At 47.2% G+C, this 26,865-nt stretch overlaps 3 protein-coding genes across 3 annotated transcripts in view; all 3 read left to right on the top strand.

Moving 5' to 3' along the window:
* PCSK6 (proprotein convertase subtilisin/kexin type 6) overlaps window positions 1–3,771 on the top strand; it is a 36,828-nt gene extending 33,057 nt beyond the window's left edge. Inside the window, exons 18-20 of the mRNA XM_054387755.1 lie at window positions 1,252–1,377; window positions 3,146–3,258; window positions 3,674–3,771. Of these exons, the coding sequence (XP_054243730.1) occupies window positions 1,252–1,377; window positions 3,146–3,258; window positions 3,674–3,771 (337 nt within the window). The remainder of the gene's footprint in view (window positions 1–1,251; window positions 1,378–3,145; window positions 3,259–3,673) is intronic.
* An 8,706-nt stretch (window positions 3,772–12,477) lies between these two features.
* SNRPA1 (small nuclear ribonucleoprotein polypeptide A') lies at window positions 12,478–18,312 on the top strand. Its single transcript, XM_054387989.1, has 9 exons — window positions 12,478–12,559; window positions 13,206–13,353; window positions 13,828–13,906; window positions 14,258–14,304; window positions 15,043–15,145; window positions 15,655–15,734; window positions 17,132–17,207; window positions 17,589–17,682; window positions 18,253–18,312. Exons 1-9 carry the CDS (start codon window positions 12,478–12,480, stop codon window positions 18,309–18,311), a joined length of 768 nt encoding a protein of 255 aa, XP_054243964.1. The 3' UTR covers window position 18,312.
* A 429-nt stretch (window positions 18,313–18,741) lies between these two features.
* On the top strand, window positions 18,742–25,887 carry SELENOS (selenoprotein S). The gene is made up of 6 exons (XM_054387991.1): window positions 18,742–18,826; window positions 19,008–19,142; window positions 21,374–21,480; window positions 23,020–23,109; window positions 23,208–23,286; window positions 25,195–25,887. The coding sequence occupies exons 1-6, from the start codon at window positions 18,742–18,744 to the stop codon at window positions 25,272–25,274; spliced, it is 576 nt and encodes a 191-aa protein (XP_054243966.1). The 3' UTR covers window positions 25,275–25,887.
* The last annotated feature ends 978 nt before the right edge of the window (window positions 25,888–26,865 follow it).

Below are 26,865 nucleotides of genomic sequence, written 5' to 3'. Positions count from 1 at the left end.
GCTTTAGTTTAATAAGGTTGTGGGGGAGGCTGTAAAACCCTCTCAGGGTGATGGAAGATGGTTTTGCAGCATATAAAAATGCCAGGCAGCTGAGGTGTGTTATCCTGGCCATCCCGTCGGGCCAGGCTAGCTGCTGCTGGCTTCCCCTCGCCACCCACAGTTGCTCAGCGTTCCCTTTAAATTCTGCATGTTTTGCTTTTTGAGAGTCCCGTTATTTTCTATTGTTAATGCTTGTGTCTGCCCTCGAAATCATCATAGAGCTGATGATAATATGATCTCTAGACGCTTCATGTTTAGTGGCATGAATCTCATCTATCATACATGGGCAATTTCCTAAGACTAAATCCAAAATATTTATTGATCTTGCCAGCAAGCGTGGAAGAAAACAGGCTCTTAATCCCTTAAGAAAATTACTTCCCTTCTAATTCGTATTCCAGTCAGTGTAAATGTACTTCACTGCAATTATTTTTCAAGCCTTTTTTTGTCTTCTTTTCCTGCATAACCATTTCTCAATCCTGGTGCATGGAAAGCCTGTTATAACACCACCTCCATCACTGAGGTTTACCACCCAGATGCAATGTCCCAATGTCAGAGTGGGACCTGCTGCTTTTCCAGCTCCTCTCCCAAGCCCTTCCCTCCTCCAGCTCCTTCACACCCAAATTTTAGCATCATTTGTGCCACATTTGACTCTGCATGGGGTGGGAAAGCCAAACTAGAGCACACTGGGAGCCATGGCTGATGTCCTAGAGGGGACTTCAATGTGCTATCCCCTGCCACTCCCCGGTGGCCAGCTCTTGGCTCTACAGAAAGGCAGGACACTGGGTCCTGGATGGGGTTTTTTTGGGGTGGGAGTAGTGGGGTTTGGGGTGGGAGCAGGGCTTTTGAGCTGGGATTTGAGTTTACTTGAATATGAGCTTGTTTTTTTGAAGTGGGAACTTGGGGTTTTGAGGAGTTTTGGATTTTATTAATAGAAGATGGGGTTTTTTTGGGAGTGGGAGCTGAGTTTTCTTGAGTGGCAGCTTGGGGTTTTTTGGAGTGGGAAATGATTTTTGGGGAGATGGAAGATGAGTTTTTTAGAATGGGAACCAAGCAGCCAAGCAGGACACAAGAAGCAACTTGTTCACTGCTGGCCACATATTGGGCAGACCCAGCTGGTGCCTCCCATCTCATGTGAGGCTGTAGCCACACTGCTGTGATGTGGCACCTGTCTCTAAAACCTCCCATGTTATCTGCTCTCACCCCCACAGGCAGAGGCGAGGAGGACTGCACACCTTGCACCCCCGAGAGCCTCACACCACACTGGCACTGTGTCCCCACCTGCCATGAGGGCTTCTACCCTGCTGACAGCCATGGGCTGCCCAACAAAGTCTGCAAGAGGTATGGTCCGCAAGAGATCCCTTGGTTAAAGCGCAGGTGGTGCCAAGATGGGTTGATCTGCTTGAGGGTAGGCAGGGTCTGCAGAGGGATCTGGACAGGTTGGATCAATGGGATGAGGTTCAACAACCCTATGAATGCTCCAGGCTTGAGTCAGAGCAGCTGGAAACTGCCTGGCAGAAAAGGCCCTGGGGATGTTGATCAGCAGCCAGGTAAACATAAGCCAGCATGTGCCCAGGTGACCAAGAAGGCCAAAAGCATCCTGGCTTGGGTCAGAAATGGTGTGGCCAGCATGACGAGAGACATAATTGTCCCCCTGTACTTGGTAGTGATGAGGCAGCACGTAGAGTACTGGGTTCAGTTTTGGACCCCTCACTACAAGAAGGACACTGAGGTGCTGGGATGGGTCCAAAAAAGGGCAACAGGCTGATGAAGCGTCTAGAGCACAAGTCTGTTGATGAGCAGTTGAGGAAACTGGAGTTATTCAGTCTGGAGGAAAGGAGGCTTAGGAGAGACCTTCTGGCTCTCTGAATCAAGGTTGGAACCAGGTAGGGGTGAGCCTCTTCTTTCAAGGAACAAGTGATAGGACAAGAGGAAATGGCCTCAGGTTGCACCAGGAGAGGTTTAGGTTGGACATGAGGAACAATTTCATCCCTGAAAGGGTTGTCAAGTCCTGGAACAGGCTGCCCAGGGCAGTGGTGGAGGCCCCATCCCCAGAGGGCTTGAGAAAAGCTATGCAGATGTGGTGCTGAGGGATGTGGTTTAGTGGTGACTTGGCAGTGCTGGGTTAACAGTTGGACTCTGTGATCTCAAAGGTCTTTTCTATGATTCTGTTTTATGATTCTATGTCCCTGATCGTGTCTGGAGCACAGCTGGGACTGATGGGGAGCACTGGCAGCTATGATAAAAAAAATTATAATGCTGAAAACATCTCGGAGCTGGAGCTGTTTACTAAGGAGATTGAAACAGGAGTTTGGGAGCCAGAGCAGCCATGGGGCTGGACCCCACACATCCCTGCCCTACATATTTCAGAGCAGCAAAGCTGCCCTCTCCCCCGCTGGAATCAGCCAGCCAAGATGTCCTAGGGCTACAGTGGAAGGGGCTCAACCCCAGCCCTAGGTTCTTTGGAGGAGGTGTGGGAGGAAGGAGGAATGGTAATGAGGCAGATATCCCAGCTTTCAATCAACCCTGCCCCATTCACCCCATGGCCGTGTTGGAGGAGCCCAGCATGGGGCGGCATGCAGGAGCTGGGAGATGCCGGGAGGCAGCGGTTTGCTCCCACTCACCAGCACTCCGTGCTTTAAGTGGGGAGTAGGAGTGGATTCAGTCTCATGAAAGCAGACATGAAAGGTAAGGATTGAGGGTGACTTGGGGACATGCAGTGCAGTGCCCGCCTGGGACTCCACTCCCCCATGCTGGCTCTCCATCAGGGAGGAACAGAGGCCAGCTTCCCTTCCCAGGGGTTTTGGGTACAGTCTCTGCAAGCCACCATGCCCCAGTGAGAGGCACAGTGGATGGGCTCTCTTCCCTAGTTTCCCTCAGAGCCCTTTTTGTAACTGGGATTGCTGGGAAGTGAGATGCATGTCCTGCTGAGCCTTCCCAGCAGGCCAGCACTTTTGGGATGTCACTGGTTGTCATTGAGCTGGCATCACTGAGCTCTCTTTTCCCAGGGCTTCGATAGCTTTTCAAGCCTCAGATTCACTGTCTTCCATGTACTCAGGTTCAGTCCCAGTGTGTTGGCACTGGTTCACAGTGGGGTCTTTGTCCCCAGGTGTGATGACCACTGCTCAGCCTGTGAGGGCTCCAGTGGAAACTGCCTCAAGTGCAAAGAAGGTTTTAGCCTCCTTGGTGGCTCCTGTGTGACAAATGAAACCTGCACCAATGGTAAGTAGTTGTGACAGAACTCCTGGCACCACAGTGCTTCCCTGGTAGCAAAAATGAGGGGTTTGGGGGATTCCCTTAAGAGCAGAAAGTGTTGAAGCTCGTGGGCTTGCTGGGCTGTGGCTGTGAAGGGCAGATTACCTGGCAGAGCTGCTGGCTAATCTGCCTGTTGCTCAAACGCATCCAAGTGTTTATGTTTCATTGTAGTTTAGTCTTGGAGCTAATTCTCCCACTCTCTGCAAAGCTGCTTTATTCCTTCATTCCAATCATGTGAACGATGCCCTTAAAAAGTGACTCCTTTTCAATTTGCTCTCCTCCAACACTGCAACAAATTGCACTGCCTGTTAGGTGCAATGTTTGTTTATTTAAAATGTTAATCTGGTCTCATTTTCTCTTGTTCCTCACCTTGGCCTCCCAGCTGACAAGATGTTCTGTGAGATGGTGAAATCAAACAAGCTCTGTGAAAAGAAGCTGTTTGTGCAGTTCTGCTGTCAGGCGTGTCTAATGGCCGGGTAATGTTCAGCTGCTGCATCCATCCAGGACTTCCACCAACTGCCAGCCCAGTTTTGCCAAACGTTTAGGACAAAAGTTTATTTTTTCAGCTTTGGGAGGGTTTGCATGGTGCTGTCAATCATTGGCTCCTAAGTTTTGATAGCTTTAATATCACCGTCAGCATGTCTCTATGGCAATATGTTAAGCAGAGGTTAGATGGTACCCTGAGCGATTGAGTCCTGAAAGGCAGCAGACAAGGTGATATTAATACTCTCAAACACTCCTCGTGAGCAGGGACCAAGGCAAGATCCATGTACACACGCTTGGTTCTTCGCAGAATTCCTACTGATCCGCCCACTCCGAGGGGCTGGCAGGAGCCCTTGCTGCAAAGGATGCAGGACTTGGCACCCCACGAAGCCAGAGCCATTCCTGGTTCGGATTCCACTACTCTTTCCTGCTGGGTGATGGCTGATACAAACTGGCACTGCAGCGGCTGGCACCATGCTCTGTACATAGGTGAAATGAGGAACTGGGGTGGTTCTCAGAGTGGAGCCCTGCAGCCTGCTCTGGCACTCCTGTTTTGGTTCAGTCCCTAGCTGTTTCTCTCTGGCTGCGGCAATAACTGGAGATTTGAGGACCAAAGCAAGAGCTGATCCTTGTGGCTCTGAGCTGTCAGCCCAGCCAGCCTGCACGGCTTTCGCAGGCAGGCAAAACCCTTGTGCCTACAGTGAGTCTTAGGGACTCAGGGAGGAGATTCATCCACATGGAGCAGCCTGTGGAATCACAGCCTTACCCCGAATTTCCTTCCTAGAACTACTAGTAAGTTGCTGATTAACTGGAATGAGCTAGATCCTTCCTCTAAACAAGATGGTGTCCCAATTAATCTCTCCTGGCATTTTGCATTGTGGTCCTTCCCCTGTTTCATGGGTATACCCTTCTCTCTCACAAAGTTCTCTGTTCATGGCAGTCATTTTTCTTGGGCATTTGTTTCCAAAAGAAATATTCCAAGGATCTGGCCAGAAAACTCTAATTCTACACAACCCTTCCCCAAAAGAAACCTTTTCATGCTCTCTCTTAATAGTAAGTCATATGGTGTTTATGTAATTGTGTTTAAAATATCCTTGGCTGTGTTGTTTTATAGATTTTTAAAATATAACTTATACAATCCTTGTTTTGGTTTGGTTTTATGTGGACTCTTTTTCATATGGGAGTGGGGAATCTTTTTGTCTTGCATCTTCCTTTTCTCCCCTCTGGCTTTGCAGAGTTGCCCTTTGCACCAGACATACGTAAACACTGTTTCCTATGCTGCATGTTCTGATTTTCATTGTTAATAGTTTGAACAAGTTAAACTTTTTGCCAGTGAAATTCAGAGTAGGGATTGTCACCAGTTCCTGACGGAGCTGGGATGACGCCTGCTTGCTTTCAGCTACAACAACATGTGCCCTGCCTGTCCTTGCTGGCTTAGGCTTACCTCAGCCAGGTGGAGAGGGGAGAGCCACGCCACCACCAGTCCTCACCTGCCTGGACCAAACCTAATGAAAGAGGGAGCTTTGGTGAACTGACTTTGGAGTTAATAAACTATTGATCTCCCCTGGAAAATGAATCTGTGTCTTTCCAAATTCTTGCAGCTGCCTTCCCAGCAAGAGGCAGGGCAGGGCAGCGATGCACCATACATGTTTATTTTGCTGGACAAAGCAGCTGTCCTGGCCAGAGCTCTGGATCAGCTCAGAGCACCTGTAGGAGAAATGGTTCAGGGTTTGCATCTGCAAAACCCGCTTTTGTTCTCATAAAGGTCTTTTACCTTCAGAGGAAACTCATACTGAATATCTGTCCTATGCCAGGCTGGGCTGACATCTGTGGTGCACCCAGGACAGGCTGGCTAATGTTTGGGGCTTCCTTAGGCACATCTGGGCATATCGCACAATCCCAGGACGGTTGGGAGTGGGAATCATCTAGTCCAAATCCCCTGCTAAAGCTGGGTCACTCTCACCAGATTTCATAGGATTGCATCCAGGTGTTTTTCAGTATCTCCACAACCTCTCTTTGCCAGTATTCTCCAGTTGTGGGGGATCTCTGATGAGCTGGCAGAAGGGTTTGCTCCCCTTTCCCACCTGTACAAGGAGTATCCTGTGGCTCCAGTGCCCCAGAGCAGCTGGGAACTGCAAGGCTACCTTTAGCTGGCTGGGGAAGAGAAGCTGCCAGTATGTCAGGAAGCAGAGGGAGCTGTGAAGCCTTTTTTTATCATGTTGGTTTTGCAATGTTTAACTGTGGGCCAGGTGCCCAGGGTAGTGCCTGGGTATCTGGCACTGAGCATTTTAAGTGTGGAAAAAAAGGAAAAAGTAGAACCCTCCCAGGAGGGAAGATGCCTTCACACAGCTGTGCTGCTGTGAGCTGTCTTGCAGATCCTCACACTTATCAAATGATATATCAGATGACTTATCACAATACAGTGATTCCTTCTGTTGCCCCAGGATTCCCCTTTTGGTCTTGGGCCAAACCAGAGGTCATAACTGGGGTGAAATGCTCCTGGCTTTTACCCCTTTGGTTGTAAAATAACAAACTCATTTCTGCTGCTGTGTCACACAGTCACAACCCAGGAATGGAGTGGAATGGAGAGCACTGTGCCAGCTCTGCTTTCAGTTCTCTGGCTGTGGGCAGCCTGCCTCTAAATCCTGGTATATTTAGATGTACTGGAAAAGGAAGATGTTTACTCTTACATCCTTGGTTTAACTTAAAATACACACTGGATGTAGCAGTGCAATTCTAGACGATCAATCCCCAGCAGCCCCAGCTTTATTCAGCTTTCTGCTGCCCTCCAGCCTGCCAAGGAAAGAGAGACAAATTCTACGTGTTGAGTTCATGCAACAAGAACAGCTCCCAGGATTTGCTAGGATTATTTATCCAAGTTACTGTGATGCTTGCTTGGAGCTATTAAAGTCTGTCTGATACTGGTATGCTCAGAGGATCAAAGTAGCTGTGTCATCACGATAGATGCATATTTAGGCACTCCATTAAAGGCTGTTTCTGTATTGTTTCCTGGCACCAAACCCAAATCTGTAATAGCTGTTTTCCTGAAAATCTTAGTGCAGCCAACTCGTTTGCTGTTTGGCTGTCAGGTTGCATCCATGGCCATCTGCCATTTTGTAGTTGGCAGGTGGGAACACACATCTTACAAGTCATTGCTATGACTTTCCATTACAAGAATGCCTGCTCTTAATTAGGATTCTATGAGGGTTCAGAGCTGAGGTATGCAGCTGTGCCATGCTAAGGAGGCAGGTCCATGTTGTAGCTGGCCTCATCAGAGGCAGGAGCTGCTCTCCGGGAGGCTGAAGACGGTCTTTCTAACAACTGCCTGAGATGACTGATGGCTCTTGTCTCTGCCACCGCATGATTCCTGAGTCCCGTACAGCACTGCTGCTAATTGACAGCTCGTGCTCTTTTTCCTGCTTTCTCCTAACTGCTGTTAAACAAATGCAGATGTTATAAAAACTTGACTACCTGCTTTCCTGGACAGCTTAGGGAAGGGTGTGTTTTAAGTAGGGAGCACAGGAGCTGCCTGACCCTGGCTGATACCGCATCAGGGATCGCCAGTCAGCACACAGCCAACTCTGATGCTGTTTTCCTTGGGAACAAGCCAGATGTCACTCTCAGGGTGATGATGCTAGATTCTGTAGAGGTCTGCCACAGGCCACCTGACCAGCAGAACCAAGCAGATGAGGCCCTCCACAGGTAAATGGAAGTGGCTTCATGGGCACAAGCCCTGGTCCTCTTAGGGGATTTCAACCCCGGCATCTGCTGGAGGGACAAAACAGCTAGGTACCAGCATACCATGCATAGATAACAACTTCCTCCTCCCAATGGTAGAGGAACCAACAAGAAAAGTGCTATGCTGGACCTTGTAAGCACCAATAGAGAAGGGCTGGTGACAATGTGAAGCTCAAGGATAACCTTGGCTGCAATGACCATGAAGCAATAGAATTAAGATCCTCAGGGCACCTAGGAGGACATATCCCAAGCTTAAAAACCTGGACTTTAGGCATGCAGACTTTGAACGCTTCAGGGATCTGCTGGCCGAAGTGTCATGGGACAAAGACCTAGAGGGAAGAGGGGCCTGGGACAGCTGGTCAGTATTCAAGGATCACCTTCTCCATGCCCAGGAGCAATGTATCCCCACAAAGAGGAAAGCAGGAAAGATTGCTAGGAGACCTGCCTGGATTTTTTAGGGGTAATGGAACAAAGCCGGAAGTGGGGCGATTCAGGCTGGCTATAAGGAAGAAGTTCTTCACCATGGGAGTGGTGAGAGCCTGGAATAGGTTGCCCAGGGAGGTGGTTGAGGCACCATCCCTGGAGGTGTTTAAGGCCAGGCTGGATGAGTCTCTGGCCAGCCTGATCTAGTGTGAGGTGTCCATGCCCATGGCAGGGGGGTTGGAACTAGGTGATCCTTGTGGTCCCTTCCAACCCTGACTGATTCTATGATTCTATGATTTTCCCAGAAGAAAAGTAGGAGGCATCACTCCACAGGGCCAAATGTGGCTGCAGCATTTAATCTATTATCACATCCTCTGGGTTCACAGAAATGTCACAGCTCACCAAAAAAAAAAAAAAAATTCCTCTCAGTAGCAGTGGATCCTGAAACCATTCACAGAATCATAGAATCAGGTTGGAAGGGACTTTAAAGATAATCTAGCCTCAACATGCCTGCCATGGGCATGGACACCTTTGACTAGACCAGGTTGCTCAAGGCCCAGCCAGCATAGATCAGGAGGGGCAGGTCCTGCCTGACCAACCTGATCTGCTTTTATGATCAGGTTACCCATCTGGTGAATGCAGGGCAGGCTGTGGATGTAGTCTGCCTAGACTTCAGCAAAGCCTTTGTCACTGTCTGCCACAAGAAGCTCCTGGCAAAGCTGGCAGCTCGTGGTTTGGACAGATTCACTCTGAAATGGGTCAAGAACTGGCTGGAGGGCGATACCCAGAGAGTGGTGGTGAATGGTGCCACATCCAGTTGGTGGCCAGTCACTACTGGTGTCCCCCAGGGATCAGTGCTGGGCCCCATCCTATTCAATATCTTTGTTGATGATCCGGATGAGGGAATTGAGTCCATCATCAGTAAGTTTGCAGATGAGGAGTTAGGAGCAGGTGTTGATCTATTGGAGCGTAGAAGGGCCCTGCAGAGGGACCTTGTCAGGCTGGATGGGTGGGCAGAGGCTAATGGGATGAGATTTAACAAGGCTAAGTGCAGGGTTCTACACTTTGGCCACAACTACCCCAAGCAGTGCTACAGGCTGGGGACAGAGTGGCTGGAGAGCAGCCAGACAGAGAGGGACCTGGGGGTGCTGGTTGCTAGTAGGCTGAACATGAGCCAGCAGTGTGCCCAAGTGGCCAAGAGAGCCAATGGCATCCTGGCCTGTATCAGGAATAGTGTGGCCAGCAGGAGCAGGGAGGTTATTCTTCCCCTGTACTCAGCACTGGTCAGGCCACACCTTGAGTGCTGCATCCAGTTCTGGACTCCTCAATTCAAGAGAGATGTTGAGGTACTGGAATGTGTCCAGAGAAGGGCAACGAAGCTGGGGAGGGGTCTGGAGCACAGCCCTGTGAGGAGAGACTGAGGGAGCTGGGGGTGTTTAGCCTGGAGAAGAGGAAGCTCAGGGGAGACCTCATTGCTGTCTACAAGTACCTGAAGGGAGGTTGTAACCAGGTGGGGGTTGGTCTCTTCTCCCAGGCAACCAGCAGCAGAAGGAGGCGACACAGTCTCAAGCTGTGCCAGGGGAGGTATAGGCTGGATGTTAGGAGGAAGTTCTTCACAGAGAGAGAGATTTGCCGTTGGAATGGGCTGCCCAGGGAGGTGGTGGAGTTGCCGACCCTGGAGAATTTAAAGAGAAGACTGGATGAGACCTTAGTGCCATGGTCTAGTTGATTGGATAGGGCTGGGTGATCGGTTGGACTGGATGATCTTGGAGGTCTCTTCCAACCCAGTTGATTCTATGATTCTATTCTAAGGCCATGTCCAGCCTGGCCTTGAACACTTCCTGGGAGGGAGCACCCACAACTTCCCTGGGCAATCTGTTCCAGTGTCTGTCTTCCTAACATCCAGCCTAAATCTCCCCTCTTTCAGCTCAAAGCCATTGTCCCTCACCCTATCGCTACAAGCCCTTGTCAAAAGTCCCTCCCCAGCTCTACTGTAGCCCCCTTCATGTACTGGAAGACCACTATAAGATCTCCACAGAGCCTTCACTTCTCCAGGCTGAACAGTCCCAACTCTCCCAGCCTGTCCCCACAGGAGAAATGCTCCAGCTCTCTGATCATCTTCATGGCCTCCTCTGGACCCTCTCCAACAATTCTGCCTCATCTTGCTCATGTGGACCTTTAGAGCTGGGGATATGTTCCTCCAGGACCACAGAAGTGGTGGCAGGATTTCAGCAGGATTTGGGACCCGAAGGTGGTAAACTGCTTTCCTTCACGTGCCAGCTTCAGTCCATGCCATCTGCACTGTGGTTCACCCATCTGCCACCTGCCGAGCCCTGCCATTGGGGCCAAGCAGGCAGGCAGACAGGCAAGCCTCAGATCTAGTGACCTGGAGTGGAGCTGCCTGGCAGGCTGAGCCAACTCAGTTTCCTCAGCCCTTCCTTGCTCTCCTCCAAATCCCTAAAGTAGGTAAAAGGCATGTGGGGCACTTGAAAGCACATTTTGTCTCACTAGCAAAGCCCATCATGGTTTCTCTGAGATCAGCAACACACATGGGCACCTGTACCAAACTATAGAATGGTTTGGGTTTGAAAGGGGCTTTTAAAGGTCATTTAGTCCAACCCTGTTTCAGTCAGCAGAGACATCTGTGACTAGAGCAGGTAGCTCAGAACCTCAAACAAACTGACCCAGAATGGCTTCAGGGATGAGGCATGTATTGCCTCCCTGGGAAAGTGTTTATAGGCAACACGGTGACCAGGAGGAAAGGCTGAACTGCTGCTAGGTGGAGGAGAGAGAGCTCCAAGAGCTGTAGTTGCCATGGGAGGCTGAGTAGCAACCAGGGAGCAGCATGTGCTTGAACAAGCGGTACCAGCCAAGCACATAGGAGCCAACTCTGTCCAAAGGCGAGCAGCTTGCTTGCTAACAGTCATTGGTGTGCAGGAGGTTCTCAGCCTGCTCTGCCTTCATTTCTGCAGACTTGGTCTGTGCTTGCAAACTCCAGAAGCTGAGCGGGAAGACTAAACTCAGAGAATCAGAGATTCATAGAATGTTTGGGGCTGGAAGGAATGTTTAAAGGTCGTCTAGTCCAACCCCTCTGCAGTCAGCAGGGACATCTGCAAGTAGAGCAGGTTGCCCAGAGCCCCAGACAACCTGACCAGGAGTGTTTCCAGAGTCGGGACTTGTACTCAGGGGTGGGGAATCTGGGGGATCAGGGTGTGGGGAAGGCGTCCCGGAACTCGGTGCTCCTTCTGAGCAGGGCAGAGCCGTCCGCAGGCACCGTCGTTCGCAGGGCACCGGGTCCCTCTGCTGACGAACTGCCGCAGCGCTGCCCGTGCCCTGCTGGGAGCAGAGCCACTGCCTGGGGCACACGGCTGGGGCCTGCCCGCCACCGTGGGGCAGCGGGGAGGGCCTGGCCCGCGGCGGGAGGAGCCCGGCGGCGGTGGGGGAGCGGAGGCTGCCGGGGTGGGCGAGAGTAGGGCATCGAATACTGTGCTAAGTTTTAGGCCCCTGTCTCCAAGAAGGACATTGAGGTGCTGGAGTGGGTCCAGGGAAAGGCAATGAAGCTCGTGAAGGGTCTTGTGAGGAGCAGCTGAGGGAACTGAGGTTGTTTAGTCTGGAGGAAAGGAGTCCATCTCAATCTCTACAACTACCTGAAAGGAATCACAGAATCGTCAGATGTGGAAAGACCTTTAAGATCATCAAGTCCAACCATTAAACTAGGACTGCCCATTCCATCACAAACCCGTATCTCTAAGCCTCCACATCTCCATGGGTTTTGAATATAAGGGGCCCAAAGCTGAGCCCAGTATTCGAGGGCTGGCTTCACCAGCACCAAGTACAGAGGACCAATCACTGCCTTAGTCCTACTGGCCACGCAGTGCTGTTGGCCTTGTTGGCCACCTGAGCTCACCCTGGCTCATCTGCAGCCAGCTGTTAACCAACACCACCAGGTCCTTTTCTGCCAGGCAGTTTCCAGCCACTCTGCCCCATGCCTAGAGTGTTCATGGAGTTGTTGTGACCCAAATGCAGGACTTAGCACTTGGCCTTGTTGAACCTCCTACAATTACAAGGAAATTGTAGCAAGGTGGGGCTGATCTCTCATCCCAAGTAACAAGCGATAGGAGAAGAGGAAACAGACTCGAGTTGTGCCAGGGGTGGTTTAGTTTGAACGTTAGGAACAATTTAATCCCTGAAAGGGTTGTCAAGCCCTGGAAAAGGCAGTGCTGGAGACCCCATCCCTGGAGGGATTGAAAAGCCATGTAGATGTGGTGCTGAGAGACATAGGTTAGTGGTGCCTTGGCAGTGCTGGGTCAACAGTTGGACTCGATTTTGAAGCTCTTTCCAACCCAGTCTATTCCGATCTATAGCGCCCGCCCCTCGCTGTCTCGGCGCTCGGCTGCTCTGGTTTATCACGGCTCAGCACTCGGCGGGTTGGCCTGGCGCGGGGAGGCGGGGCCTGGCGGCAGGAGGGAGCCAAGCGGGTGGTGCGGAGTGAGCCAAGCGGGGTCGAGTCGAGTCGAGTCGAGTCGGGTTTGGTGTGGCGGGATGGTGAAGCTGACGGCAGAGCTGATTGAGCAGGCGGCCCAGTACACCAACGCCGTCCGGGACAGAGAGCTCGACCTGCGCGGTGCGCGGGCTCGGCGGGGTGGGGGGAGTTTACAGCGTGCGGGGAGCGGTGCGGCCTGTACCGGGAAGGGGCCTGCGAGTGGAAGGGCTGAGGTGTCTGGGGGGACCGTGATGGTGCTTGGGGGGACTTTTGATGGGACCTGGGGCCTGCAGCGGGAGGCAAGTTTGCAGCAGGCCGGAAGAAGTCGGGGAGGAGGTCGCTGGAGGGGTTTGCAGTAGCCGGGAGTTTGGGGTGTGGTTCAGGAGGCTCCAGTGGCAGATGAACTTGGAGGAGTGGGGTGAGGGAGTGGGATGGGAGAGGAATTTGGGGGAAATGTCGGAGGAACCTGCAGTGGTGGGAGTAAGGTGCGCGAGGAAGGCCAAAACCACGGCTTTGAGCTGAGAGGACACATACAGGAAGGGGCTTTTAGAGTGTTAGTTGAGGGAGGGAGAATAGGGACACTTTGAAAAAGTTCTGGGAGTGTTTGGCTTTGAGGGGGAGAGTTTGGTCTGAGAGAACATGGAGAAGAGTCATTCCAGAGGTGTTTTGACTGAGATTTATCCATAGCCTCGGTCCATCCATATACACCCCCTGTACACTCTATCTTTTGTTTTGTTCTGCTGTCCTGTGGGCACCATCTCATTCCTGCCTCATATTCTCTCCCCAGGCTATAAAATCCCTGTTATCGAGAACTTGGGTGCCACGCTGGACCAGTTTGATGCAATTGATTTCTCAGACAATGAGATTCGTAAGCTGGATGGATTCCCTCTACTGAGAAGGCTGAAAACTCTCCTGATGAATAACAATAGGATTTGGTAAGGCCTTTTGCCCTGGGGCAAAGGAAAATGCTCTTGGGAGAGAAGTGTGGGTGCTTCTTTCAGTGCTGACTAGGTGGAGAAGTGTTTGTTTTAAGCCTCTGTATAGGTCTTATTTAAGTTTCCTGCCACATTCAGTGCAAAAGCCCATCTTCGTTTTTCAGACAGGACAGTGAGATGCAGTTTGGGATTTGGCCAGAACTTTGGATTCCAGTCATCATTCCTATAAAGACAAGGAAACAGGGGTATGCCTGCAAGTAAATGGATGTACATCTCATACTTCATCTAAAACTCTTTCAGCCATGGCTGGTATTTATTGCCAGCTTGACTAGAAAAAATGTTTCAGGGGATGCTAGTCGAAACCTTGGCCAGGGTCAGACTGGGAGATCCTCCCTGTTACAGTTGTTTCTTTGTCTTTACACCATTGCTAATTTCTGGCCCAAGTCAAGCCTATGGGTTTTGTTCTTTTTTCAGTCGGATTGGTGAAAACCTTGAACAGGCTCTGCCCAGCCTGACAGAGCTCATCCTTACCAACAACAACATTGCAGAATTGGTAAGCTGTCAATGCAGGATACATCTAAACAATCTTAAATGCTGTGTGCAATATCTTTCTAATTACTTTTTTTTCCTGAGAGTAGTGTCACATGCTCTGAGTAATAGTTGTTTCTTTTTCTTTGCAGTCATGTCAGGCGGTTTTGGTGGTAGTTAATGGTGCTTGTGTTTTAATGATTGCCATGTGCAGTAGAACAGCAGTCACAAAGCATTAGTGGGTTTCCTGTTAAACTAATTGAAGTAATTCTAATATTCCCAATTGTTAATGTTAAGTGGTCTCTAAAATAGACATGAGTTCAGTACTTGAGTTTGAAATGGACTCACAGTTTCCTACTGTGTTCCTATTATATAGGGTGAGCTGGATCCGTTATCAACTATTAAGTCATTGACTTACCTGAGGTACGTAATCCTGACAAGAAAAGCTGCTCTTTGAGCTGTGCCACTGGCCTGGCTCTTTGGTTTGGAATGCTCTGCTTTTTGTGCACTGTGTCTCAGTCTTTAAGGCTAAACATTGAAATGAGAAACAATGTTTCCATTATTCTTCAGAAATAGCTGGTATTGAATGGGTGAGGTGTTATGTTACTTGCAGGCCAGAGAGATCTAACGTTCCTGTAAACCAGTATATCACTACTACCATAGCTTTCACCTTTAAAAACCTAAACCCTAAAGGTTTAAACTGTTACAAAATACTTGAAAATGTGTTAACAATGAATTTTCAGTAATGTTACATTCAGTGCGAGGGACAAAAAGGAAAAGAAGTTGTCCCATGATGTTTTAGTTGATCAGTGTCCAGGTAGGAAATGTGAGAGTTTAGTTATTTGTTAGGGGTGGGTTGGTTGGTTGGTGTGGGTTTTTTTTTTTTGTTGTGGTTGTGGATTTTTTTTTACATTTTGAAGTTGTTATTTTTAAATAAAATCTGCTTAATTAACAAAATAAAGGGCAAGGTTTTACTGTAGCTTCCATAATATCAAAAAACACTGTCATGAGACTTACTTCATATGTTATTTATTGTCTGTCACAGTAGAAGGTACATGAAAGCTTTTTAAGTATACCAGTGTATTTCAATATAAATGTATCTATGTATTTCAATATAGTTTATATTAGGAGCCTCTTTCTAACCTTTTATTTACTTTGTAGCATTTTAAGGAATCCTGTAACAAACAAGAAGCATTACAGATTGTATGTAATCCACAAAGTTCCTCAGGTCAGAGTGCTGGATTTTCAGAAAGTGAAACTTAAAGTAAGTCTTTTTCTTCTGGTTAGATGAATTCCTTTCTTTTTTTTCTGACATCTTTCAAAACTGCACACTAACAGTGAGTTTTTTGCCTTAGTTGTAAATTTTATTGAAGCTATGTATTATAAGTGCCTCTAAAACACTCTGTTTTCATGGTTTCATTCTTTTATAGATATGGTCATATTTAATTACGTTTTACTACTTTTATTTGGTTTGTTTATTTTCTGGCCCTCTGGTATTGATAGAAAGATGTAGAGAAAGGAATGAGCAATGGTAGCAGAGCCCTCTGCTTTCACTGGAGATGAGTGTGGGAAAGGGTTAATACTCTTAAGAGCAACAGTTTGATATGTCCTCAGTTTGAGTGCCTGGGCAATGTTTATGTGCTTGTTGATAAACCTGGTCTTCACAAACCAATGCTGACTGATGCAGATGAGCCAAAGTGTCTTTCTTTGCAAAGACGTTTGCAAAATGCAATGTTCTTCACTTAACTTTGTGTGTGTGTGGTATCGCTGTAGGAGCGACAGGAGGCAGAGAAAATGTTCAAGGGCAAACGGGGTGCACAGCTTGCAAAGGATATTGCCAGGAGAACAAAAACGTAAGATAAAGATTAAACCAAATTTACACTGGCTCTCTCCTTCAGAAACACCACTCTCTGTGGGATTAGGCAGTCAGATGAAACATCAGGGGCTGGCAAGATGCCTTAAAAGCTCTGGTACCCAGAAGGGCCATGTGTCCAAGCAGCCCAGTTTTTGGATGGTGGTGAACACATCTCAGAAAATACTTCATTGTGGTGGATTAATTTAAGTCAACAAGCAGGAAACTTCAATTTGATTATTTAATTTTGCTATTTAACTGCACAGAGGTGGCTGTTGTTTATTTTGGTTTTGTTGGGGTTTTTTCCCTAGATGATTTGTAACTAAAATATTTTGTTTTGCTGGGGAATATAAACTGTAAAATCTGCTGTAGTTAAGAGAAATGCAAATGAAAATCTTCAGCTATGCATTTACAAATATGTCTTTTGTTTAGTTTAATTTTTAATTATAGACTGGTTTGGGTTGGAAGGGACCTTTAAATGGCATCTAGGCCATCCCACTCTTCCTTGAGGTGGGACATAAGCAACTAGAGCAAGTTGATCAGAGGCCCATCCAGCCTGACCTGGGAGTGGTCCCAGGGATGGGGCATCTGCCACCTCTCTGGGCAGTCTGTTCCAACTGTACTTGGAATGTCATAGGTTCATAGTACCTCATATGTTTTGCTTAATCTTCAGTCAACCTGTTTGGAAATCAGAATTTGGACCATGTATGGCAACAGCATTTTCAAATTCATAGTTAAATAAAACCCCACCTTGAACATATTCAGCATTTAAAAGTATAATAGATGGATCCTAGCTCCAATTCATGAGTGGAAAGCAGCTCACTCAATAAGCAGCCATGAAGATGTTTCCAAAGCTGCAGGAGATGCTGCAGCACTGATACTGGGTCAGCACAGAGAATTCTTCCCAGCTGATTAATCAGTAGCAGCCATTTTGAGAGACCACAGATTTTTCTTTTCTTAGAGCAGAAGCTTTAAGGTAACTTCTTTCTTTTGAATGTTAAAATTGCATCCAGTTTAGAGTAGGCTTTTATACAGCCTATTAGACATACAAGAACAGAAAACCCAGTTTCAATTACTCTGTTTTTATCCACTCTGCTTTTGTAATGGCAAGTCATACCTGAGTGTTCAACAACATCCAAATTGACCAGCTTTGGTCAACAGCTTAATTTCTCAAGCTAAGGCCTGCCCCTCTTTATGAGGAGATGAAAAGGTTGGGAGTGATGGGGCAGTGAGGACAAGTTGCTGGTGTTTCTGAAGGAGGCAGTTCTTCACTGTATCAGTTTGTTAACAAAGATAAGGTACTACACTTGATTGAATTAAATGCTTCCAAACCTAGTTTGGAAGTAGAGAAGCACATGCTGTTCAGAGGGTGTAATGGGCCTTCATTTTCCTTTGAAGCTTCACTCCAGGTGCTGGGCTGCCAACTGACAAAAAGAAAACTGGGCCCTCCCCAGGGGACGTTGAGGCAATTAAGGTAAGTATGTCAGACAGCACATGTGGACACAAGTAGAGGAGAAAAACAGTTGAGGACCTGAACTAAACAAACATTTCCTTCCTTCTGGCAACCCTTGATTCTGATCAGATGAGTAGAACAGTATGCCCTGACTTGGGTTTAGGTGCTGTTTCTTCTTTTAGAACATACTTCGGTTTTGAGAACTTAAGTGAAAAGTTTCTCAGAGCTTAGAGTTCTTCAAGAATAGAGAAGTTTGTTTAATAAGGGGGGAAGCAAATTTGTGCTTTGTAGAATTTTCTATAGATCCTAGTGTCACTTAACTGGAAAAAAATCTTGTTCTGATGTTTATTCTAAACAGACTGATGTACAGGAAGCTTCATTGTGTTCTTTTGTCTTTTTTAGACTGCCATAGCAAATGCCACGACTTTGGCTGAAGTAGAGCGACTGAAAGGCTTGCTACAGGCTGGTCAGATTCCTGGCAGAGAAAGAAAATCAGGTTGCTTTTTAGTTCTATGATCTTTGTTTCTCAAACAGAATCTCTCTTCTCATTGCTTCCTAATGCTGTAGGTGCTCTTAGTAAGGAAGGGACAAACAGGAAGTTGAGAAAACTGTTTCAAGTGAGCGTAACTCAAGAGTGACTGTGGACCACATCCATAAGGCTCTGTAATTGATGGATTACCTGCTTGGCCTCTAGAGTGCAGGTCAAGACAGGTGGATTTTTCGAGAGCAAGGTGCCTTAAACACTGTGGTGATCACCTCCAAGTATTCCATGCCAGTTATTTAAAAACAGGAGGTTAATTACAAAGTGTATCTGGACTCTGTTCTGAGCACTGGTGCCTCAGCATGTCTGAGAGGTCTCTGCATGTATGAATCTTGGCTGGAGACTGGCAGTGATTGCCAATTTTCTGTATCTTTGTACCATGTGGGTGTTCCTTTTGGAGTGCTGTTCTGAAAAGAGTTCATGTTACGGCAGCTCCTCCAAGGATCGCGAATTAACATTATCCCTGTGGGTAAGAAAAAATACATTTGCTGTAACTGCCCTGAAACTCTGATGTGCTCTGTTCAGGCCCGTTGGAGGACGCTGAAGAGGAGATGGAAGAAGACACGGTTCCCAATGGCTCCTAGGCCCCGGGCCCAGCCCTTTTCTTCCGCAGCCCGGTCCTGCCCGGGGCCGCCGGCCAGCCCCTGTCCCTGCACATTTCGGCGTTCAATAAACGGACGTTTCCTTTTTCAATGCCTGGTGCCGCGTTTCTTTCTCGGGCTGAAGAGCGGGGCCGGAGGAGAGCTGGCGCGGAAGGAATGGGGTCGCCGTCGCGATTGGCGGCGGGAGGGGAAGTTGTGGCTGATTGGTTGCCTTGCACCCCTCATCTCTCATTGGCCGGCAGAGCCATGGTGTTCCCCGCCTCACTCTGCCACGTTGCCAGTGGCGTGCGGAGGAGAGCTTCGCTTCCTGATTGGTTCTCTGGCCCTGAGGTGGAAGCTGACGAGGAGCGCGGTGATTGGTGCCGCCGCCCGGCGCGGGGGGCGGCTCCCGGACGTGAGGCGGCGGCGGGTGATGGAGCTCGGGGTTGACAGGGCCGCGGCGGACCCCGGGCCGGCGACGCTGCACTGGGGGGGCCTCGAGGTGCTGCATCACACGGGTGAGGGGCCGTCGGGCCGCAGTGGGGTTCTGGGGATGAGGGGTGCGTGCGGAGAGTCTGGGGCGGAGGAGAGTAGCCCAGCTGGGTACTGCCCGGGCGCGGCCTTCCCCTTTTCTCCTCTGGGCTGGATGGGCTCATTCTCCCGCGATCAGTGCTTACCTGCGGCTTGTCTCCGTCGCAGTAGGCTCCCTGCTGTCCAACTATGGCTGGTACATCCTCCTGGCCGTTGTCGCCATCTATCTTCTTATCCAGAGGATCTCCCAGAGCCTGGCGAGCAGGCCGAACAGCCAGCCGGGAGCCGCTGACGCAGCTGTAGGTGAGCGAGCCTTGCCTTGCTTTCTAGAACTCTTCAGGGTGGTGTTTATGTCTCTTCTTGGTTCTTGCTAGTGCCTGACAGCTGGCACGTCTGACAGCTGCTCAGATCCACACACCCTGAGTATTTAGTAACAACCCAAAAGAGATTCAGTTCTGAGGGATTTTAGTGGTGAGTGATAGAGTCACTGAGTGGCTTCGGTTGGAAGGGACGTTAAAGATCATCCAGTTCCAATTCCCCCTGCTGTGGGCAGAGACGCCTTCCACTAGACCACGTTGCTCGAAGCCCCATCCAACCTGGCCTTGAACAATTCCAGCGAGGGGGCATCCACAACCTCTTTGGGAAACCTGTTCTGGTGCGTCACCACCCTCGCATTCTAAAATTGCTCTCTTTAACTTTGAAACAGTTAACCTTTCACCCTGTCGATACACCCAGGATAACTGTTTAGAGCCATGAAAACAAATAGATCATATTACTGGTGAGATCACCAGGGAAAGGTTGGACACAGAGAATGCTTTTTGAGAGGTCAAGTATTGTGTCCCAAAGTAATGTGTTTGGGAGTGAAGAATCTGGGGCATCGCTGAGCAAGGGAATAGCTGGTCTCTGACAGTGCAGAAGCTGAGATAATGGTGGTTAAATAGAGTTGTGGTCAGTTAGCAAATAACTTTTAGACTTACCAAACAAAACCAAAACATCAACATCTAAATACTAGGGGGAAAAAATCTTTTGCTTATTATTAATATTTTATTAATATCTATGATCCCACTTTTCAATTATTGTGTCGTGGTTCCTACTCTGTCAGAATTGTGTACATTTGTGGCGTAACTGCCTCTCCTCTGTGTTACCTTCCCAAGTGTGGCACAGGCTGTAAATTTACACAGTCATGATCCTGCCTGCTTTGGAGATTTGCTGCCATAGAGCACAGCCTGTGCTTTAGGTCTCTGCAAAAAACAATAAGTGCTTGGCACCAGTTCCTTTGGTGTGTTGGCATGGCAATACATGGGGCCCTGGAAAATATTACTCATGTGGTCTTATCATACTGGTGTCCTTTTGTAATGCTAATTAAATCTTTACTTAATTGCCAGAACTGCCTGTTAAACAAAATTACTGTGAGTACTGTAATTTCTTTTATTTATTTGTCATTGGATGGTGGCGAACATGTAAGGAGACAAAAAAATGTGGAGATACATCAGCTACTGGGTCAGTCGTGAAGAGAAGTGGTGACTCAGTGTAGGTTTTCTGATGCTGCCACTTTTCCCTGAGATATGTGTGGTATTTGCAAGCTATGGAGTGTGTTAAATCTGCTCGCATGAAATGAGCAGGACCAGTTGGCAGGAGGAGTAGGAGTAAATGTGGGTTGGTTGCCTCATGCTTCTGCGTTAGAAAAGTTCTCTGAGTAAAAATGGGAGTCCCTGTGAAGCATGAATGATGCATCTGAGATTATTTGTATCAAACAAATTCTTCAGAAATAGAAGCAAGGATCCTTCAAGTATGAATTTTAATCTTTGATGGGTTCATTATATTAGTGGCCTTATTAAAATCCCACTAAAGTAATTGCTCAAGAAACAGTAAAATGCTATGGAAATTAAACCAGCATATAAATGGCTGTAAAAGTTTACCTAGAAACTGAACTTGAGCTGTGATTTTTCAGTTCAAGAGAGACAAGGAACTACTGGAGAGAGTCCAGCAGAAGGCTGCAACGATGCTGGAGGCAACTGGAGTGTCTCTGTGAGGAGGAAAGGCTGAGAGACCTGGGTCTGTTGAACCTCGGGAAGAGCAACCCCAGAGGGGATCTGATCAATGCTTGCTAATAGCTAAGGGGCAGAGGGTAAGAGGATGGACCCAGACTCACTTCAGTGGTGCCCAGTGGCAAAACAAGAGGCAACAGGCAAAAACTGGAACACAACAAGTTCCATCTGAACAGGAGGTAACTTTATTTGCTGTGTGGGTGCTGGATCCCTCGCACAGACTGCCCAGAGAGGCTGTGGAGTCTCCTTCTCTGGAGAGATTCCAGACCCACCTGGACATTGTGACTCTGGACAAGCTGCCCTGGATGACCTTGCTTTGGCTGTAGATGATCTTCAGAGGTCCCAAGCCCCACAATGCTGAGATTCTGTGTTTTTCTGCAAAACAGCCTCAGGGAGATAACCTGAGCCTTTCCTTAGTACAGTTCTTTGCAGACACCATCTAGAATTCTTCTGAATAGCTTTGCAAACTCTTTCCCAATTTCCCAGAACCTGATGTGGTGGTAAGAAGACAGGAAGCTTTAGCAGCAGCTCGCCTCAGGATGCAGGAGGAGTTGAATGCACAAGCAGAAATATACAAGGAAAAACAAAGACAGGTAACCAGAGAGCTTTTCTTTCTTGAACTCATAAACTTACCATCTAGTCTTTTGCAGAAGGGTTCATTCCATGCTAGATACCAGAAGAACAGGAGACGTAGTCTTTCTGCAGGAATGTAGGTGGTGGTGTTCGCTCACCTTGCTTTACCTGAACCACTTTTGACCAAAGCAGCAGTGACAGGGAGTAGGTATCATAATGGACTTCCAGCAGTGTGAGCGCACACTTGCATGCTGTGCTGACCTGATGGCTTGAGGCTGTTTATTGATGAGAATCATGGATACGTGTAGTAGTCTGCTCCTTCCTGAAGTAATTAATCTCTGTGGCACTTGCTTCTCTGCACAAATTGTGTGTGTGGGACACTGTGGGCCTGTGCTTTTATTTTTGTTTTGCAGGTAAATCTGTACCACTAAAATTTGATGAGAGCCTGGAGGGGATTTACTGGTGTTTGGATTAACTGTACTTTCCATGCATTTTCTGTTCTTGAAAGGGAAATACAAGCTCTTAATGATGTAGTTTAGCATTGCTGTAATAGAATGGTTTGATGTCCAGCTGGAGAGAATTATGGAATGGTTTGGGTTGGAAGGGATCTTTAAAGGTCATCTGGTCCAACCCCACCCTGCAGTCATCAGGGACATCTGCAACAAGAGCAAGTTGCTCAGAGCCTCAGACAAACCTGAGCTGGAATGGTTCCAGTGATGGGGCAGCTCCCATGTCTCCAGGCAGCCTGGGCCAGTGTCTTAGAACTACGTGATGAGGAATAGTGTCCTGCTGCTTGGGACAGCGTGGAAAAGTGAACATGATCAGCAGAGCAAGAATATTGCTCGCTAATCGCAGCTCTTCTTCTGGCTTTACTTTTGTTGTCACCTGCGTTCAGACCTTAGTTTGTGGCTGATGCCTTAAGAAATATTGGCAGTTAAATAAAAAGTTGTATTGTGGAAGAAAGTAGCCACTCTGGAGAAAGTGGGGGTCCAGTGTGCTCAGACTTGGGAAGCTTTGCTTCCTTGGAGTAGCTACCTTGTGTCCTTTCTGTTTATCAAGAAGGTGGCAGTTGGTCTTAGCTATTAATTTATTTGGTTTGTGTGGATAAATTGATTTAGAGGAGAGTTGGGAAGAATGTCAATAATGTGTGTTGGGATGTAAATATGTAGCTGGTTGTCCTGTTCATTTGTTCTCTTCTGTAGACCCCTACAGCTGTGCCTTATGTTGTCATATGCAATATCCTTTACTCAGTACTTTTTATAAATTCAGGATTTAAGCTTGCCCCTCCCTTCTGCTTTACTTTCAAACCATTTGAAAGCATCAGGTAGTGAAGAGAAGCTGCAGACATGGACTGTATATATTGAGGAAGGGTGGTGGTTTTGTGGTTAGGAAGACATGGGTACTTAAAGCAGTCAGTGTTTCTGTAGACTTGGAGATACTGCATCAGACAAAGATGGATCACTTGTTTTTTGATGAGCCTCTTGTAGCTGTTTCTGTAGCACTGGGGGTTTTGTTAGTTCTGAAATCTTAGCCTTGCATGTCTTGGATCTGTTCCTTAGCTTGAAGAGCAGAAGCGAAGGCAGAAGATAGCCATGTGGGAAAGTATGCAAGAAGGCAAAAGCTACAAAGGCAACCTAAGACTGAATCAGGTAACAACTATGTTTATCAGTTTACAGGTGTTTATGTGATTAGATTAGCTGAAATTCATGTTGATTACATTTTGAGTAACTTCTGCTTTTGTGAACAGCAAGAAGTAGAATCTGGTGCCTCTGCCTCATCAACGGTCCCAAAATCTAAACCAAACAAAAAGCCCTCGCGAGGAGGTGGTAAGTATTAGATCCTTAAGAAACTCTGAGCTTGAAACAGAGCATTTATCCATCTGGAAGAAACAAAATGTGGCTTAAAAATGAGCTCTTTACCTCTGACTAGTGTGCCTTGCTTTGCACTTTGTGCAGAACCTAGCAGGAAGTTTCTGAGGTGCTTTTCCCTGGAAAAAACAGTGTTCTTGGATATGTATTTCCCATAGTTTACTGAGGTTTTTGTCACTCAAATTATAGATTCTTACAGTATTTCTGGGATCCCTCCTCCATTATTGTAAAAGCCCTACAATTTAACTAGTCTGTCTTTCAGTCACCTGTAGTAGTAATTAAATGAGGATAATTTATTATGTAGGTTCAGGCAGATGAAAGACTTAATTATGTCAAATATGACCACATTTGTTAGATTTCACAATAATGACCTATTGAACATTTAAATCCTGCAGATGTATAAACTGGTAACAGCTCTTGCAAACCTCAGGAGGATCTTAGCATTAGATTCACTGTCAACCACCAAAATCATCTTGATAGATGAATTCTTTCTATGGCCTTACATAGCCCACATCAGGATTAGTGTTTCCTAGCTGGCCAAACAGCCTGTGCCATGCCTGCAAGCACTAATTTGGGCAGAGTGTTTTTATTTGCAACTTTCCATGGTGGAGCTGATCATCTGGACAGCCTCTGACTAAAAAGGAAAACCACTTAGAGTGCAGTGCTGAGTAAGTCATTGATTAAATGTGTGAAACCTGAAGGTTCCTGATTGAAACATATTAAACCTCAATAATAGTTCAGTGCTGGAATTTCTGCTTTGAATATTTCTACTGACAGCTGTTGACAACCTCTGAAGGAACTGATTGATTCATTTTGTGTTGTTGAACATGAGTGCAGTCTAATGCCTGATACTGTTAGATGTCTTCTATAGCTCCTGTGGGGGTTATTCACCACCCTCAGGTATAAGGAATGGCTGAGTAAGAGCTGTGCTAGGGACCAGAATCAGGGCAGCTGGGTTGAGACACCCTTCCAGATACTACCTGTCATAGTTCCATCCCAAGCAAAATCTTTGCTTAAGTAACAGATTACAGAATTAGAGGCCTGTGATCTTCTCCTGAGGTAGATCAGCATGAAGTGAAAGAACCATCTGCACTGTTCAGCCAGCTGAGTTAAGCTAGAAACCAGAAATCGGCTAGTCTGAGAAAACTAGATTTAAAAGATGGAGGTGATGCTTGAAGTTTCAGTGGGACAGGTTACTTTGAAACCTGCTTGGTTAGCAGCTTGATTGGGTTTTGGGTTTATTTTTCTTTGCCTTGTACAGAACAAACTGAGGACACTTGCCAGGCTGTGTCTGTCCAAATATGAGGTCACCTGTAGGTTGTGGCACTGGGACACTGAACTGGCTGTTCAGGTAGCTGTTGCCTGACTGCGTGTACTTGTCTTTTCAAATGCTTTGGAAAGTATCTTACAATAGTAATGAGTGGATTTACCTTTTTACCTTCAGAGCCCTTGCAGGACTGGGGTAAAAGATTATTTTAAGTCCCTGACTATCAGGTCTCCTGAAGAACAGATAGGCTCTTATGGAGCCAACTGTGGGAGTTACTGTTACTGCTCTGTTTGCTCCGCAGAGCAGCACTAAGGCTTTAGTGCGGACTTAGAGAAATTAAATGGTCGTTAATGTTGATTTCATTTAATCCAAATTGATCAAATCAAAACACAAGTGGTTTGCAATGACTTTTACTGCTCCTACTACAACAATAAACCATCTGGAGCCTGGATATTTTCTCTGCTTTCATTTTTCCTTAAATTTCTGCCTATGAAGTAAGTACAAACAAGGTGCACATCATTGCAAGGTTTATTTTTGGTGGTCCAAAGGCATATCCTGGGTGAATGTTCATATGGTGGATTTCTCCTCTGTACTTCCAGGTTACAACCCGCTGTCTGGAGAAGGAGGAGGCACTTGTTCCTGGAGACCAGGCCGGCGAGACCCCTCGGCAGGGGGATGAGGGTAACCGCCCTGGTGTCTCATGGCACTAGCAGGCTTGATCCTACCCACTGACTGCCTACAGCTTGCATGTCACACTGACTCCTTTGGCACTGGGCTTAGTGCAGGTGTCAGCCTGAAACCAGATTTACAGCATCTCCAAATAGTAATTCAGAAGCTGGTCCTACACAACAAAAATACCTGATCCTCTTAGAGAGGATGAAGAAAGAAACAATTTCAGCCTAATCAGTTAATTTGCCACTCTTCTCTAGAGAGGAAGTGTTAGTCTGCAGCCAAGGTCAATCACCTGGGATGGTGAAATCTGGGCTGTGTGGCTGGATAGGCAAATGAATGGCCTCAGGCTAATTTAACTACCTATGCTTGGTAAAATGAGGATATTTACCAACCTCAGACAGGTGTTACCAGATTTACTGCTTGGCTGGAAGGAGAAGGAGATTACTGCCTTGAATTTTAGGTGGAGGGATCTTCAGATGAACAGACAAACGCCACAGCTTTGCACAGAAAGCCAGTTACTACAGAAGAGTCTCTGTGACAAGCTACCCTGAATGATGTTTTCCTTATAAATGGTAACAAACCAGTGAGGATTACTGATGCTAGACAGCAGAAGGGGGGGTTTCTTGCTATTTCTTTTTTTTCCTCTTTTTTTTCTTTTTCAGTTTCAACTGCTTTGTAAAAACAAAAATCTATTAATATTAAATATAACTGCAAACAAATGATAAATCTAGTATTTATAATCTTGTGGTTTTCTACAGTGTCTTTCTGATCAGAAGGCATATGTACTAGTGTAATAAATGTGTATAAAGCAAGATGAGGCATCAAATGAAATTATTTTCATTTGACCACCTCCATAAACAAAAGGGGTATTTCAACTTTTTTGGCTTTTAACAGTTAATTTCAGTGTTCTGTGTTCTACATCATGATTTCAGGAGAACTGCCTTCAGGTTAAACCCAAGTTTCATTTATAAACTGCCTGTTCTCATCCTTACCCCCAGTAAGTGATCCTGAGCTTGAACAGACTGCCTTACTGGTTGCTATGCACTCAAGCTGTATTTGAATCAAGAAAGCAAAGGCCTTTGCTCTGACACAGCAGAGCAAGTTTCTTCACAAATTACTGTCAACAAGCATGGTGTGAAGAGGGAATTCATGACATGGTCAACTCAGATGCTGCAAGATACTCAAAAGGGAGAAGAGAAGCTGCACACTGTGCTGGAACCTGAGTTGTGGGCTGCAAGACTCTGCAGAGCACAGTGTCAGGGCCATTAAGAATTTGCTTCACTCCCTTCTGAATGTGTCCCAGGGTGGGAACTGACAGCTGCATGGCTGTCTCACGTAGCCCAGCTTGGTGCCAAGGTGCATTCTAAAAGTTTGTGTGGCACAAAAGCTTGAGGGTGGTTCATGCTGGAAAGAGCCTCTGACTGCCAACCATGTGTCCTGGGTTAACTCAGCCTCCTCTCACAAGCCCCTCTTCCTCCACACAAATGGGAGGGAAAGTAATGCAAAAAGCCTCTGAGTTGAGAGAAGGAGTTGAGATAAGGAATTTTACTGGCAGTGACCCAATTCACAACGATCTCAGCCTCTCTGCAGACAAGACA

Source organism: Indicator indicator, chromosome 16, assembly GCF_027791375.1.
Source record: "Indicator indicator isolate 239-I01 chromosome 16, UM_Iind_1.1, whole genome shotgun sequence".
Classification (NCBI taxonomy): Eukaryota; Metazoa; Chordata; class Aves; order Piciformes; family Indicatoridae; genus Indicator; species Indicator indicator.
The sequence above is the reverse complement of the archived record's forward strand: the minus strand, read 5'-3'. Positions and strand labels throughout refer to the sequence as shown.